This window comes from Gymnoscopelus braueri, assembly GCF_963280865.1.
Source record: "Gymnoscopelus braueri genome assembly, chromosome: 4".
NCBI lineage: Eukaryota > Metazoa > Chordata > Actinopteri > Myctophiformes > Myctophidae > Gymnoscopelus > Gymnoscopelus braueri.
The window spans coordinates 2,362,348-2,380,132 of record NC_137605.1 but is presented as its reverse complement, the minus strand read 5'-3'; the positions used below and the strand labels follow the sequence as shown (position 1 = coordinate 2,380,132).

General features: G+C 41.4%; 1 protein-coding gene across 1 annotated transcript in view; it reads right to left on the bottom strand.

Annotated features, from left to right (window-relative positions):
* Positions 1–17,785, bottom strand: part of LOC308084100 (GTPase IMAP family member 8-like) — a 32,473-nt gene that overhangs the window by 11,405 nt on the left and 3,283 nt on the right. The window contains exons 2-6 of the mRNA XM_080426599.1: positions 13,085–13,168; positions 11,544–11,646; positions 2,350–3,057; positions 1,129–1,824; positions 23–141 (exon numbers count right to left, since the gene is read on the bottom strand). Of these exons, the coding sequence (XP_080282725.1) occupies positions 23–141; positions 1,129–1,824; positions 2,350–3,057; positions 11,544–11,637 (1,617 nt within the window). The 5' untranslated portion in view covers positions 11,638–11,646; positions 13,085–13,168. The remainder of the gene's footprint in view (positions 1–22; positions 142–1,128; positions 1,825–2,349; positions 3,058–11,543; positions 11,647–13,084; positions 13,169–17,785) is intronic.

The window sequence follows — 17,785 nt, the reverse complement described above, 5'->3', positions numbered from 1 at the left end:
TTCATATAATAATATTACTCACCTTGTATTGAGTTTCTGTAAACACAGTCTGCGGCAGTATTCTATTTCCAGCTCTGTTCCTGTCAAGCTGCTCTCCACCAACCAACATCAGCCTCACATCTAGTAGATCCAGATGTTCTCCTGACAAACACAAACTCTACATTAGTTCACTGAACACTGATTTAAATATTTAGGACCTGAATTCAGAGATTGAGAATTATTATAAACAATTGTGTCTGAACTGACCACAGAACAGTAGAACTAATGTATCACTCATTTAGTATTATACTGTATGTTGTCATGTGATCAATTATGTTAATGTGTTGAAAATTCATAGGATGTTAATCTGTTGGTCATTAAATCAGTCATAACATCACATTTAACATTGTTTACAGCAGCCTTCATATAAACACTGAGAATATATAATAATAACAACAACAATATGTTAGACTGTTGCTGTCTGGCACACGCACACACACAGAACATGCTTAAACTTATAAAGGACTTTAATTTACGGGCCGTGTACACTAAGAAAACATTATTACGTGTGTGTGTGTGTGTGCACTGTGGGTCCTGGACGAGGGGGGTGGGGGGCATTCGCGTGTGTGTGTTCACTGTGACTGTGGGTCCAGGACGCGGGGACGGGGTGTGTGTGTGTGTGTGTGTGTTCGCGACGAGGGACGGCTCCGGCAGTTGGAACTGTTTATGAGCCTGTGGCTCCACGACGGGACGCGCGTGCGTGTGTGTTGCAAGTGTTGCAGGTACCAAGTCACTTTCCATCCCTGATCTACTGTCTGTTCACAGCACATTACCCACATTGCACATATTTTGGGTGCTCATATCCCCCGACGGGTATGGTCTAGTGGTTTTAATTTTAGCTTTTAATTTATTGCTCATTTATTTCTGCACTGTTACTTTACAGCATGTGAGCTGCATTCTTAGGTATTACAAGTGCAATATAAATCAAATGCATTAATATTATTATTAGTATTAGTATTAGTATTAGTATTAGTAGTAGTAGTAGTAGTAGTACAACTACAAATGATTTATTATTCATTTACCAGCCAGATTTATAGGCTTAAAGACAGACAGACAGACAGACAGACAGACAGACGTAATAAACATTACCTTCAAGCAGAGCTTTCAGTTCACTTCTTTGTTTCTTTGTCTTGCTCATGAATGTCAGGACATGTTCCTCTATGTCCCTCTTCCTCTCTGATATCTTCAGTGAAACATCTCCATCATCTTCATAGTGTCCACCTCTGTTTCCTGCCACCATCTCCTCCATCTTCTCCAGGAGCTCTTTGACCTGAGTGTCATCTCTCTGCTGATTGTTGAAGACATGGAACCTGTTCCCACATTTGTCAACAAGCCAGCGGAGGTCTTCTCCTTCAGCCTCGATGTGCTGCTCAATGCTTCTGTCTCCCAGACAGTCTCCAAAGGTGAACAGTACTATAGCATGACTCCATACGCTGGGTGACAGAAGTGTCATGTGTTCCTCTACTGCTACTCTGTCTGCTTTGGTGAATGCTTTATCAAGAGGAACCGTCAGAAGAACAGAATGAGGTCCAGGACAACAGAAGGACACACTGTTCTGGATCTCCAGTTTGTCCATCTCTGAGGTGTCCTGTAGTGGACTGTTGTACCACCAGCCTGGTGAGTCCACCACTGTCACCTGTCTCCCTGCTACTTGACCCTGTCTCACCTCACACTGCACTGACCTCTGACCCGCTTTAAAAACCCTTCCTGTCAAAATGGTGTTTCCTGCTGAACTCTTCCCAGACCACCACCTTCCCAACAACACAATCCTGAGGTCAGTCAGTCCTGTAAGAGAAAACATAGTTTACTTTAACTTTATCATAAAGCCTCAACATGCTGGTGTCACTCTTTTTTTTATCCAAAAACAGCAGAAATTGCAGATCTACAAGCTCACAACATGCATTGTTATATTGTAAATTGTCTAGTTTAGCTATCTGTATATCGTTGCTGTCAGGCAGAAACCTTGTATCTCCATATTTCAACTTTTTATGCATTTTCACAACTCTACTTCATCATACAAGAGTGTCGCACGAAATTAGTGAAAATAACAAAAGTAGTGAAAAAGCTTACAACGCGTCGCAATGCGATGCGTTGTAAGCTTGTAGATCTGCTATTTTCACATATTTAAAATATTTAAAGATAATAAAAAGAGACGGTTTTGGACTTGCATGTTTTCCACTTGACAGCAATGATATATAAAATGAATATTTTCACAAAATAGAGACACCAGCTTTAATGTTTGTTTTTTGCTCACATTAGGATTTATATCCAAACATTTTGTTCCCTTTAACAAAATAAAACTAAACATACCGATATGTTTTGGAAGTCCAGGTGTTTGTTTCTGACCATCTGTCCTCCTTTGTTCGGCTCTTGTTCTGATAGTTGTCTCCTTCTCCTTCAGTTCCTCTGAGACGTGTTCTTCTGTCTCATAGTGACCACCATTACTAGTCACCATCTGATCTATCTTCTCCAGCAGCTCTGTGACCTGACTTCTATCTCCTCTGTCTCTGATGTTAAGAACATGGAAGCGCCCTTCACATTTCTCAATGAGAGATCTTAATTGATGGTTAGATCTAATGAGATCAGGTCTCATGTTGTTTCTATCAGCTACAGTGAACACCACAGTAGTGTGTTTCCACACTCTGTCACTGAGGAGAAGATTCACATGCTCCTCTGCTGACATCACTGTTCCTACACATGGGATGACCAATGGCATCACTAGGACAAAGGCATGGGGTCCTGGAGGACACAGATTCACACTCTGTTGGATTTCTAACTGAGTCAGTTTAGGGGTCAGATCTAGGGGATGATAAGACCACCATCCTGGAGTGTCTACCACAGTGACCTGTCTGCCTGACACTTCCTGTTGTCTCATGACACTCTTAGTTGTTCTTCTGTTTGTGTCAAAAACATCTTTGCCCAGGATGATGTTTCCTACTGAACTCTTTCCACTGCGTTTAACTTCATCTCTCCCCCCGATCAGAACAATTCTCAGTTCTGTTGGGTCGCTGTTCTTCCCTGGTTGGAAAAATACATATAATATTCATAAATATTATAATAATAATAATAATAATAATAACTAGAAACAAATTTCCTACGAAAATTTAAGTGTGCCTGCGTTGGCTGAGGAGTTGGCTGAGGGGCTTTGTTGCCGTGGTAGCGAAAAAAAGTTATAGCCTGGTCGGCCCGGTCGTTGCGCACGTTTTGATGTATACATTGGCAGGGGCGTGTCAACCGTGTGGGAGGAGTAGCATTTTGATCCCCCCGGGCGGCCAAAAAAGTCAAGAAAAAAACAGCAAAATAATGATTATAAAATCAATACAAAATAAACCGAAACTCAATAAAGGAAAATTAAAAAAACGAAAAATTTAAGGTAAAAATGGGCATCTAAAACAAAGTTTGAAAAAAATCTAATAATTTATTTTAATATATAAACAATTACTCAAATAGTTTCAAGTGCTTGTTTCACCCACTTCTGAAGGTCTGACACAAAAACTGACCATTATACATTTGTTTGCAGACCCCTATTTAGGGGGGGTAGGCGAAGTTTCGGAGCATTTTGGGCACTTTTCAAACTGGAAGTGAAGAGGTCCAAGTCCCGGTTGGACCATTGAGCTGCATACCCCTCAGAGAGTGTTTTGGTGTAAAAAAAAGAAAAAATCGAAAAAAAAAAGTTTGTGAAAAAAAAAGTGAAGAAAAAAAAAAAAAAAAAAAAAGCGAAAAAAAAAATGTCGGGAAAAAAAAAGTTCGGAAAAAAAAAATGTTGAAAAAAAAAAAATATGGTCCACCCAAAAATATGTCCACCCATCAACCTGCACTCTTGACCGGCTCTGTAACCGTTAACATGGGTTTGAATGGGGGACTGTAAGGGGGCGTGGCTAAGTGGTTGGGGGCGTGGCTACGTGGTTGGGGGTCCCCGGACCCCCAACCCCCAAACATGTCCACCCATCAACCTGCAGTCTTAACCGGATATGTAACCGTTAACATGGGTTTGAATGGGGGACTGTAAGGGGGCGTGGCTACGTGGGTGGGGGCGTGGCTACGTGGGTGGGGGCGTGGCTATGTGGTTGGGGGTCCCCGGACCCCCAACACCCAAACTCATTGATAAGCAGTTGGCCATGTGGCCGATGAGAGGAGAAGAGATTGTGGTCCATTTCAATGTAAAAGGTTCATTACATCATCATCCTAGATGAGGATGATGATGATGAAGGGTAGGTTTGTAGAAAAAGTCTGAATTTTGGACTGAAAAGGGGGCGTGGCTCCGTTGTTTCGCCTATAACGTCGCCGTGGTAACGCGAAACGGTGAGAAAAGTAATGCGGTAAGTGGCCCGGTCGTCCCGCACGTTTTGATGTATACATTGACACTAACGAGTAAACCGTGTGGGAGGAGAAACCTTTTTCGCGGTACGTGCGGCCAAAAGGGGCGGAGTTTCGCAGTTTTTGGCTAATAACGTCGCCATGGTAACGCGTGACGGAAATTCGTTTCCGAGCACATCATTCCCGAACTGGCCGCACGTTTTGATGTATTTATTGTTGCGGTAGTGTAAACCGTGCGGCCCGTACGGACGGACGAACTTTTGCGGCGTGAAATAAACTTGGATTAATAAATATGGCGGAATGCAACAAGTGTGCCACTGCCATTGCATGGCAGGCACACTTAATAATAATAATTATTATTATTATGCTCAAACAACATCTCTGCACTGATACATTTGATATAATAATAATAAACATGTTACATGTTATATCTCAGTTAAAGTTCTTTAGAACTAAATAACATTTTTATACTTTATACTCTTTAACCCATTAAGACCTGTGTCATTTTTTTATTTGAGCTAAAAAGCATTGTTTTACACTTTGGCTATTCAAAAATAGCAGATCTACAAGCTCGTAGCGCGGCACAGAGTTTGTAGATCTGAGCTTGTAGATCTGCAAAAAAAAAAATATCGTGAAAATGTGCAAATCTTTGAATATATATATTGTTTTAAAGCAAACATTTTGTATTGAAATCTTTGCTTCATGGGGGTCCCTGGAACAAAATATTTTGAGATGGGGGTCTGTGGCCAAATACATATCATTTTGGGGGTCCTTGACATGAAAAAGTTTGAGAACCAATGAAGTTTTTCAGAAAACTGTTGGGATTTGAAAGACATTGTAGAATGGGCTTCAGGTCTTAATGGGTTAATGCACTACAATCACATGACTATCTAACCACACATACATTTTACATTTGCTAATAGTTATTAAGTTAATCATTTTAAAGAAAATAATTAAAACTGCACACTGTTAGCATAAGTTAACACATTATTGTAGATATAATTCGTTTAAGCAGCAATATGATTTTGTGTCTTGAGCTCAACACTGCCACCTATCAGTGTGATTGTAGAAGACATGTTTCTGTATGGTGATCACTCTGTTTCAAACTATTCTTCTTTTCATTACTAGTCATTATAGACCAGGGGTCTTTGTTCAGCCCAAGGACCCCTTATCTTAGAGAGAGAGATGAAGCAGGGACCCCTTAGCTTAGAGAGAGAGATGAAGCAGGGACCCCTTAGCTTAGAGAGAGAGATGAAGCAGGGACCCCTTAGTTTAGAGAGAGAGAGATGAAGCAGAGACCCCTTAGTTTAGAGAGAGATGAAGCAGGGACCCCTTGGCTTAGAGAGAGATGAAGCAGGGACCCCTTAGCTTAGAGAGAGAGATGAAGCAGAGACCCCTTAGTTTAGAGAGAGAGAGATGAAGCAGGGACCCCTTATCTTAGAGAGAGAGATGAAGCAGGGACCCCTTAGCTTAGAGAGAGAGATGAAGCAGGGACCCCTTAGCTTAGAGAGAGAGAGATGAAGCAGGGACCCCTTAGTTTAGAGAGAGAGATGAAGCAGGGACCCCTTAGCTTAGAGAGAGAGAGATGAAGCAGAGACCCCTTAGTTTAGAGAGAGAGATGAAGCAGAGACCCCTTAGTTTAGAGAGAGAGAGATGAAGCAGAGACCCCTTAGTTTAGAGAGAGAGATGAAGCAGGGACCCCTTAGCTTAGAGAGAGATGAAGCAGGGACCCCTTAGCTTAGAGAGAGAGAGATGAAGCAGGGACCCCTTAGTTTAGAGAGAGAGAGATGAAGCAGGGACCCCTTAGTTTAGAGAGAGAGATAAAGCAGGGACCCCTTAGCTTAGAGAGAGAGATGAAGCAGGGACCCCTTAGCTTAGAGAGAGAGATGAAGCAGGGACCCCTTAGCTTAGAGAGAGAGAGATGAAGCAGGGACCCCTTAGCTTAGAGAGATGAAGCAGGGACCCCTTAGCTTAGAGAGAATTGAAGCAGGGACCCCTTAGCTTAGAGAGAGAGATGAAGCAGGGACCCCTTAGCTTAGAGAGAGAGATGAAGCAGGGACCCCTTAGCTTAGAGAGAGATGAAGCAGGGACCCCTTAGCTTAGAGAGAGAGATGAAGCAGGGACCCCTTAGTTTAGAGAGAATTGAAGCAGGGACCCCTTAGCTTAGAGAGAGAGATGAAGCAGGGACCCCTTAGCTTAGAGAGAGAGATGAAGCAGGGACCCCTTAGCTTAGAGAGAGAGATGAAGCAGGGACCCCTTAGCTTAGAGAGAGAGAGATGAAGCAGGGACCCCTTAGCTTAGAGAGATGAAGCAGGGACCCCTTAGCTTAGAGAGAGAGATGAAGCAGCGACCCCTTAGCTTAGAGAGAGAGATGAAGCAGGGACCCCTTAGCTTAGAGAGACAGATGAAGCAGGGACCCCTTAGCTTAGAGAGAGAGATGAAGCAGGGACCCCTTAGCTTAGAGAGAGATGAAGCAGGGACCCCTTAGCTTAGAGAGAGATGAAGCAGGGACCCCTTAGCTTAGAGAGAGAGATGAAGCAGGGACCCCTTAGCTTAGAGAGAGATGAAGCAGGGACCCCTTAGCTTAGAGAGAGATGAAGCAGGGACCCCTTAGCTTAGAGAGAGATGAAGCAGGGACCCCCACTACATATTGTACAACATTGTGTTGCAGATGAAACCCTTTCATAGATTGAATAGATAGCTTCATAGACGTGTTTGACAGACACTAACATTGGGTTGTATTCATGTTAATGTGTGTTTTCAGACATTAAACCCTCAAGAAAATTTTTTTTTCCTGCTATTTTTGGCTAATGTTCCTCTCACAATAGGGATGCCATGGTTCAAGTGATTAAGGTAAAAAAAAAGGTTCCTATCACAAAGATTTGGCGGCGGCCCTGTAATAACTCTGAGGACCCCCTAGGGGTCCGGGACCCCCTGTTGAAGACCCCTGTATATAGACAATACTCATATACCTTTACATAGATATAAGATATGAAAAGGAAAGAAAACACAATATTCAAAGTTGAAACTCTTTGAACTCAAATGATTATTAATTGATATTGTATTCATCATGTAAAGTAAACATTTAAAATTCTGTTTCACAAATTCAAGTCATTGTAAATGTAATATACTTGACTGTAAAACCCAGTACTAGAGTGTACTCATAACTATATATGAAATAAATAGGTCTATACACATTAAATGCATGGTTTAGGGTCAGGGTCTGGTTACAGTCACACAACACATCCAACACACAGTCAGACATGTGTGTTTCCCATGTTATCTTACATGCATGTTGAGGACAGTGTTGGTTTTCTGATGTGTAGTTCTTTAGACTTACATTGGAGTGTTGACTCACTGAAAGAAAACTACAAGTCAAATGGCTGCCAAGTGCAGGTCAAACCACAGCGCTTCTTTCCTATCACCCCAGGTCAAGGTTCACCAATGTTGAACCCACACGCTTCAGTGCCGTCAACAGGCTCTGCCTCTTTTCTCTCTTAGAATGGAAGTGAACCAAGATATATTTAAAGAAGGTAGGGTCATCTACGTCATTTTCGCTATCATGCAATTCCAGCCGGCAGATTCGTCGCACCATGGGAGCCAGACTGCAGCCGTGAGTTCAGTGGAATGCAGTTAATGAGTTAATGAGAGCCCGGTGGATCATCTCATGAACAAAATATATTTCTGAATGACTGAGACCTTTGTAAAGTAGTTGCTTCTGGAAAATAAAAGAAGACATATCACACATTGTTTTCTGCTGTATTGCTTTTCGATGTGTCCACTGTATAAGTTTATTGAGCTATCTAAAGAGCACAAAGTACGCGATACTGCCGAGACAGAAACCAGTGTTGCCATGTCCACTTATTATAAGTGACTTTGGGCTTATTTTTCTGTGAAGTTGCTTGTAAATATTGGTAGTTGCGTTTTTTGGGGCTTTTTTTCTAAAGTGTAGTTGATTATTTGGACTTGGGCTTCACAATTTTAAAATTATCTAACCAGTGGTTCTCAATTATGTTTATGTCATGGACCCTCAAAGGAATATGTATTTGTCCCTAACCCCCATCTGAAAATGTTTTGTGCCAGGGAGCCCCGTACCAGATTTGTGGTGTTAGTGTTTAAAAAATCCTCAATATTTCACATTTTACTTCAAGATTTTTAAATAGCTATCTCGTTGTTGTAGATCGGCTATTTTCAATGTATACAGTAAAGGTTTAAAGTGCTCATAATGGCCTAGTGCAAGTCTTCAACAGGGGTCCGCGAGGTACTGCAGGGGGTCCGCGAAATTGTTGCTTGATTAGACAATTAAAAAAAAAAAGATATATATATATACAAATATTTTTTATATATATTTTTTCATTTTGTCCATTTGTCTTTTTAAAACATTTTCCACATGTATGTATTAAATAAATGATGATATCTATAAATTACATAATTATAATTATGTCCATTTTGAATAGCTTGTATACATGATTATTGTGAAATTGACAGATTTTGTTCTCAGTTAATAAGGTATGTTTATAAATGGCAGTGCGGCCACCCTACTCACTGTACCCTGTTCATGTATGTTTAAAATAAAAGCATGAATATATTAATCTGTCTATTATTTTTAATAGCTTAGTATTGATGCACAATGACATGTATGTTTATGAAACACAATTGTATAAATAATTATACAATATATGTTGCCCCCCCAACCCCACCCCCACCCTACGAGCCGAGGTAGGAGGTAGGATAGGGGGTCCCTGCTCCATCTCCCCATCAGTTTGGGAAGGTGCTTCTTTTGGGCTTGTTTTCCTCACACAATCTGGCATCTTGCTTATTTCTCTCACACAATCTGGCAACACTGCCAGAGACGATTTTTATACAGTCTATGGACGATACATGCCGCTGTTTAGATGCCTCAATAAAATCATACAGTGTGCTAAAAAAATCCGAATTGATAGGATAAAAACCTGTGATATGTCTTCTTTTATATTCCTGAACCGATTATCTGACAAAGGACACAATCGTTCAGAAATAGTGTTTGTTCACAAGCTGGTCCAGCTGCCTGGCATAGACTTCATTGTATTTCACCAAACTTCCTGGTCCAGTTTTGGCTCCCATGCGCATCAATGGCGTCTGCCATGCAAGCAATGGCGTCGGCCCGCCCCCTAGGCTGTCCCTACCTTCTTTTCTAATTACCTTGAAGTGAACGGGGAAGCAGGGAACAGTGTTGCCATGTCTGCTTATTATAAGGGAATTTTAGTTTTTCTGTAAAATCGCTTGTAAATATTGGTAGTTGCGGCTTGTGTTTTTGGGGCTTGTTTCTAAAGTGTAGTTGTTTATTTGGGCTTCTTGTTTCCTAATGTTGTTTAAACCAGTAGTTCTCTAACATTTTCATGTCAAGGACCCTCAAATTAACATTTTGTCCACGGACCCCCATCTGAAAATGTATTGTGCCAGGGACCCCCATACAAGAAATAGTCTACAAGGAATAGTCTAACTCCATCCCTCAAAACATGCAGTTCGCTGGGCTCATTTAAAAGAGCCTTAAAAAAGCACCTTTCAGGTGGCCAAAGGAGGAGGTAGTCCATTTTCCCGTTAGACAGCAGACCCCCCCCCTGTTCTTGTACATATCATTTTCCCCTCTTTTTTACTTTTTTATTTTTTTGTTGTACATAGTGATATCTTTTTTGCTTTTTTTTTGTAATGATATTCGAACTGTGGTGCCACTATATATGTATATGAATTGAATACCAAGGCCCTCATTGGAAACAAGTCCGCAAGGACTTTTATGAACGGACCTGTTAGACAAAGTATTTTAAATGTAACTGTGCTGTTTTACATTTTTTGCCTAATAAAATATTCAATCAATCAAAAAAAGATTGGTGTTGTTAAAATGTTTCAAAGCATTCAACCTTTTTACATTTCTTTCAAGATTATTTTAGAAAGTAGCAGATCTACAAGCTTAAAACGTGTCGTATCTCTACACACTGTGAACTTGTAGATCTGCTCTTTTCAAATAGCTGATGTAATTGGGTTCAAGTGGTAAAACTGGTCGCTTGTTGGGCTTGTTTTCATAGACCTGTTCGCTTGCTTCTCTCGCAAAATCTGCCAGCACTGGCAGGGAAGCTGGTGCTTCTGTCGTGTCATCCCAAAGCCTATACCGCTTGTGCAAGGACGCGCTGTGATTGGCCAGTAGCTACAGTACTTTGAGTGGCGGTTGGGGCAAAGGCTCACCCCAAAACATGATTTACGATTCTGTGCCAATCAGGACGTAACTCGAGCTTGTAGATCTGCTATTTTAGAAACATCGTGAAAATGTGTGCAAATCTTTGAATATATATATTTTTAAAGCGAACATTTGTAACTCAAATCTTTGCTTCTAGGGAGGTCCCTGGAACAACATATTTTGAGATTTAAAAAAAACTGTTTAGGATTTAGAAGACATTTGTAGAACCGCCAGAAGCAAAGATTTGAGTTACAAATGTTCGCTTTAAAAAATACACACTGTATATATATTCAAGGATTTGCACACATTTTCATGATTTTTCGAAAAAATAGCAGATCTACAAGCTCATAGCGCGGCACTCGGTGCCGCGCAATGAGCTTGTAGATCTGCTATTTTTGAATAGCCAAAGAAATCTAAAAATGACACAGATGCGTTCCCGGTCTCAATGGGTTAAGCTCGCTCGGCGCTGCCCCTCGTGGCTCAAGTTCGCTTGAGATGGTGCGTCTCCGTCGTGGTCAAAAACTATACTTTAACGGACGAAAACGTTTTCCTCAGTTCTTGTAGGCGAGAGGCAGTTCTGTGTTGGTCACAGAAGAGGGCGTGGTTATAGCACAAGCGGTATAGGCTTTGGTATGTCACGCTTCTGTCACATCTGAAGCGTATGGGTGGGTGGAGCCTTAACATTGGTGAAACTTGACCGGACGCCAGCCAATAGGACAGAAGCACGGTGCGTTGGGTTGACCACACTTGGCAGCCATTTAGCTTGTAGTTTTCTTTCAGTGAGTCAACACTGCAATCTAAGTCAGATGAACTACACACCAGAAAACCAGCACCGCCCACACAACATGCAAGGCATCATGGGAAATGGATGCGTCTGGCGGATCGGCTTGTGTTGCTACAACGTGTCTGAAGCGTACTATATGTGTGACAAGGTCTTTAGGGTTCTGTAGGAAACATTTCTGTCATAATGTTTCACCTGCTGGTTTGATGCTGCTCTGAATCCCATCCTGTGAAGTGTCTTTCTCCCTCTGTGTCTCGTTCAGCTTCCGTTTCCTCCTTTTAGGAGACATTGTACCCTACTGGAAACACCCACAATGTACATGCATTACATTTTAATCAATTTCAACATTAACCTACAAGTTATCTTTGTTATTTAATGTCTTGGGGGGGGCGGGGGGGGGGGCAATTCCAGCCGGCAGATTGGTCTCACTGGGTGGCAGACAGACTCACACCGGAAGTGGGTGAAATAACATTAGAGTCTATGAGAGCCGGCTGGACAGCTTATGAACAAACACTATTTCTGAACCATTGAGACCTTTATAAAAGGTCGGCTCAGGAAAATAAAAGAAGACATTATATCACACATTGTTTTCTGCTGTGTTGTGTACACTGTATAATGTTATAGAGGTATCTAAAGAGATGTGTACACTGTATCATTTTATAAAGGTATCTAAAGAGCACAAAGTATGTTTCTGAACGGCCAATGTATCGCGAGACTGTCCAACATTTCCTGCCTGGCAACCAAATCTGCTGTTTAGACGCCTCAATAACATTGTATTGAGGTACTGTGCACATGGAAAAGCAAGTGATTAGAAAACAACAACGTGATATATGTCTTCTTTTATATTCCTGAACCCATTATATGACAAAGGTCACAATCGTTCAGAAATAGTGTTTGTTCATGAGCTGGTCCGGCCGGCTCCATTCACTGTAATGTATTTAATTGAACTTCCAGTGTGAGGTTTGCCACCCATGAGCGTCATGACACATCCCCGGCGTCCAGCACAACTTTAGCTTGGACTTAAGGAGGAAGTAAAAGGTAACCTGATATGTAGAAGAGAGTCTCTTATGATTACCGAGCTTATTATTACGATTCTATTGGAATATTAATATCAACAATCATATAAAATCTGAAATATAGGTGTAGTGTGTGGACAGACAGACAGACAGACAGACAGACAGACAGACAGACAGGCAGACAGACAGACAGACAGACAGACAGACAGACAGACAGACAGTGATAGATAGATTGCACTATATTTAAGATTGTATAGTTTTTTTGTATTATGTGGTGATCATGTTGTACTCAGGGCGTCCTTAAAAAGAGAGCTTGCTCTCAATGGTCTCTGCAGTGAAGGCAATATTATATTACACTGAAAAATACCAGCAAATAGAAAAAGCAACACAATGTGAATGTAGTTTACAGTTTAAACTGTAGTTTACAGTGTAAACTGTAGTTTACAGTGCAGAACTATAGCACATGTCCTGTCTCTACTGTGTCACTGTCAACAAAGGCTAAAACATGCCCCAGAAATATCAAAATATAAATACATAAATAAAATACTTATGAGACCTACAGTTTACTGTTTGACACACACTATGTCAGAGTGAACAGTTCATTGATTGAATAACACTACAGTACAGTAAACTGTACATCCATCATTTACTATAACCTATAAAACACATGATGTAATGTATTGAAACATTAGTAATCTTTGTGTCACTCAGAGCTCTTACCTTATTAAAGTGTTGAAGAAATGAGTCCAGACGGTAAACTTCACTCCTCCTAGTCCTGTGTCAACATGCACTGACAACTGATCCCTGTCAATCAAGAGGATAGAGGAAACTGTCAATCATTAATCTGCTGTAAGGAATAACTAGATATAAAAACACATTCTGTTTTAATCACAATAAGTTGAAGGGTAAATGTAGCAGGTTCAAATCATGCATTACATGCATTACAGTCATTACATAATTTCATACAATTTTCCAACGCATTATTTTATTAACTTTTTCATATTTTGGAAACGATTGCCAATTTCAAACTGCAAAACATACAAACACAATATATGTGTGGTGTGTGGCAGAAGCATTGCATTTCCTTGTGATTATGGTATGAATAGGACTTGGACTATGTTACAGTAAGTGTGATGCAGTAATGCAGATGTTGTGTTTGTATTATTGTGTGCTATAACTTAGTTATAACTGTTCTGAAATGCATACATTTCTATGCATTTCAGGGGTTTGGGGGGCTGGCTCCCTAAAACTAATTTTGTGTCCCTTATTTACATTTCTGAAAGGTGGCCAACCCTACTGGTAACTGTACCGACCTCAACCACAAGGCAAGGGAAAGGGTTGTGCGAACAGCCAAGCGCAGCATCAGTGGATGTTAAGGTAACTCCAATCCAAACAGACTCGTCCAGACTACTTCAGACTGCAACAGACTGCAACAGACTGGTATTCGGTTGGCAAAAGTTGGCATTTAAGTCTGTCAGCCGACTGGCCATTCATGTGCTAATTTGACTTTTAGCCTGCCAGCATTGCCAGGTCTGCTTATTATAAGCGACTTTGGGCTTGTTTCCCTGCAAAGCCACTTGTACATAGGGATGTTCCCAGCGTTTTTTCTTCACTGACGTGCAGTGGTGTAAAGTAACTAGTACATTTACTTAAGTACTGTACTTAAGTACAATTTTGAGGTACTTTTACTTTACTGGAGTATTTCCAATTGTCTATACTTGTACTCCACAACAATTATTTGAAATGTTTAGTTACTAGTTACTTTGCAGATATAAATCATTATGAAACATACATTAACCACTTTAGCCCTATTTTATACCTATAAGCTATTTGAAAATAGCAGATCTACAAGCTCACAATGTGTTGCGATGCACGCGTTCTGAGCTTGTAGATCTGCTATTTTCAAACATTTTAGTACTTTTACTTTTGGTACTTTAAGTACATTTTTATACCAATACTTTAGTACTTTTACTCAAGTAAATGTTGAATTCCGGACTTTTACTTGTAACAGACTCAGAGTACATCTATTGCATTCAAGCCTGGAATTTCGTCATTTTAGGGGCAAGGCCACTTGGCCTTTGGTGTTGTAATTTTTTGGAGGGCACAAAGGCCAAATGCCAGGGCAGGAAGGCCATCCAAAAAAATTATAAAGATTTTTAAGTCCAAAAATGATTTTTAAGTCCACGGAAATAATGCATTTAACTTGAAGGTTAAGGATGATTGTATTTTAATATACTATAAGAATAGTATAACTATCTGTGAAATATAACCCATTTATTTCACAATATAATGACCAATATTTAGTTATATAGGTCTCCATATGTCACATTCAGCCCTGGACTTCACTGACTGAAGTAGGGGTCACATTAATCACATTAGATTCACAGAATGTATTTTACCCACAAGTTATTTTCATTCAAATGAAATGTGAATGAACTTGCTCTAATATTGACTTTAGTTGATTTTTCAGTCTTTAAAATATAGTATTTCTTAATTATTAAATAATTACAGCTTGTAGATTGGCTATTTTCACGATTTCAATTTGTTTTTAAATAATAATGAAAAAGGAACATACAAGATTTCCACCCGACAGCCATAATATATAGCCAATATATGGTTCTGTATCAGTATATGAGTCCGTTTTTGCAGATTTCATTCTAATTGGCTACTATGCCTGCATATGAATTTCATGAGCCTGGGTAGGTCACCCTGGCTTGGCGGAGATATGCCCTGTAGCGCACACTCTGCACAGCAGCAGCAGGTGAATCAATTCACTTAAACGAGGGTTTGGGAGAGCGAATGTCATTCACAGAAGAAAAGTCACTCTAGAGTGAATAATAAAGTTTAACTGTGTTCCTGACGTTGTCTTGAGTTATAATAACAACAGATCAACAATACACATCCAAAGCAGTGCATCTGATCGTCAGTGCAGGAAGGATCAGGCAGAGAGTGACTGGGTGACAGCTGTCAAAACCCGCCGCTGGCTACTGCTTGCAATCCGACTAGTGACATAAATACACTAATATCAGCGTATCCAATCAATAAAATCCAATGGCCATGTGAACATGAATGAATAAAGGTCCAAAGTAAAAAGGTGGATAAAAGTTACGGTGTTAAAATGATAAAAGGAGCCTGTTTGTAGAGGAGCAGCTGGCGTCAGCGTCTGCCTCTGTCAGGTGGTGACACATAGGACAAATCACGCGACCACACATGTGTTTTTTGTTTATTATTTTTCACGGCTCGCGCTACTCAAACACTAGCGGGATTATTATATCTTGTCAACAAAATCGCGCATTGATACTTTTACTCAAGTAAAACATTTGAGTACTTTTTCCACCACTGCTGACCTGTACACAACATTTTTGAAAACTAATTTACACACCTGCTCCCAATAAATTACATCACCACAGCGCAAAAGTAGGTCAAATCAATCAATCTCTCTCTCTCTGGGAGCAACAATGAGAAACAGTAGGTTTTCATAGACATCACATGGTCCCTTGTTTCTCTCTCATAATCTGGCAACACCGACAGCCCTCTGTTGTCACTGCCACTGCTCTACCAGTCGGCTAAAAAGCTGAACATGTTCGGTCGGCTCTGGGTCGGCCGAAAAGGTCCCGACGGACCCCCCGACGGACCCCTAACCGACTGGACGACGCTTCCCGACGCCAAGTCGGCCCAAAATCGGGCCGACTAGGACTGGTCTGGAGTTACCTTAAGCCCCACCAAATGCTACTTAACCCTCTTCACTCCTCACTTACACCCCCCCCCCCCCCCCCCCACACACACACACACCTTAAAGCACACTTCCCCCCCCCCACCCCCTCCTAACCGGTGCCGATTGTTGGTGTATTGAACTCTGGGTGTTGCCAGCCAATGAGAGTGACTGTGGGGTGGGACTTCTGGAGGAAGTGATGGTGTTGTTGCAAGCCCCCAGAACCCAGAGTTTGCATTGAAGCGCATTGGACATGCTGGCCATTCATAGGTACTGCAGCTTAAAACGGCCTGCATGGGGCCACTGTCACGAACGAGCGAAAACGGTTTCGACCAATGGGCTCGACTCACGAGCTTGGGCGTGAGCTTGTGCACGGGGTTGCGCACGGAGGTGCCGCTAAACGCGTCACCTCTGTGACGCAGAACGTGTCACAGAAGGCCCAAATAGGCCCCGCCCATCACATTACCCAACCCGGAAGAAGGGGTGATTTAGGACCATGCGCTGGGTGAGCAACTCAATGCAAGTGGATGGGCGGGGATTTCCGGTGCCCTCTCTATTATTTTTAACTCTATGTGTTGTTGTTGTTGTGAGTCTTACGCTACGAGAGATACACGTTGATATACTGAGTTCTATGTAGGGGTGTCACGATACTCGATACGTATCGAAATCGAACCGAAAATGACGTTCGATACAGTGTATCGAAATCAAAAGCCGTATCGCGATTCAAGGGTTAATAAAAAAAAATACTCCCGCGCATGCGCATATCCGATTGCACGTCCGGGTGAAGCCATGCTGCGAGCAGCTGTTGTGTTTTTCCGTGTATCGCGCATGCGTGCTTACGACGGGGGAGAAAAAAAAGACGACACGACCAACCCACACACACACCACAGAGGAGTTTGGAGTAGACAGAGAGAGACACCGCTGTAGCGTTGCGTCTGTACTAGGCTACTACTTTACATTTCACCATGGCCACTGCTGAAGCCTAGCCTGGGATCCAGCCTGCTTCGCTACGTTCGGCAGATTTTTTTTCTCTCTTTGCTTCGCAGAGAGAAAAAAAAGTTCCACCGAACGTAGCGAAGCAGGCTGGATCCCAGGCTAGCTGAAGCCAGCGATGGTAATGATGATACACAAACGGAAGAATTGGAAAACCCTCCCGCTTCCTTTAAGTCAAAAGTCTGGCTATATTTTGGCTTCCCAGTGAATTATGAGGGCACCCGACGCGTTGTTGACAAAACGGCTACCGTTTGTCGATTATGCTCCACATTGATAGTTTCTCCGTCTTCTCTTTTCCCCCTCTACACCTATACCTCACGGCCAAACATCGCCGATCTACAAGCTCACAACGCCTCACAGCGCGAGGCGTTGTGAGCTTGTAGATCTGCTATTTTTGGCTAAAGTTCACCTCAGAAAACGGATGGGGTTAAGGTAAAAAATAAAAGAAACCTGTTGAAGACCCCTGGCTTAGCTTATTATTCACATTTCTTGTTTGTTAAAGCTCTTATCTGTTCAAACAATGTGAACTTACTTTAAGATGTTTAAGAACATGTAGCCAAATAACAGTTGTCTTTGGATCCTTTTTTCTTACATGTTCATCTTTGTATTTAGATTTTATTTTGTTATAGAGCTTCTTGTTGTTAACTCATCTTAAAGAAGAATCTGAAAATGACAGTTGTTGTAAGGGCATAAAACCCTTTTTGTTATTCTCATTC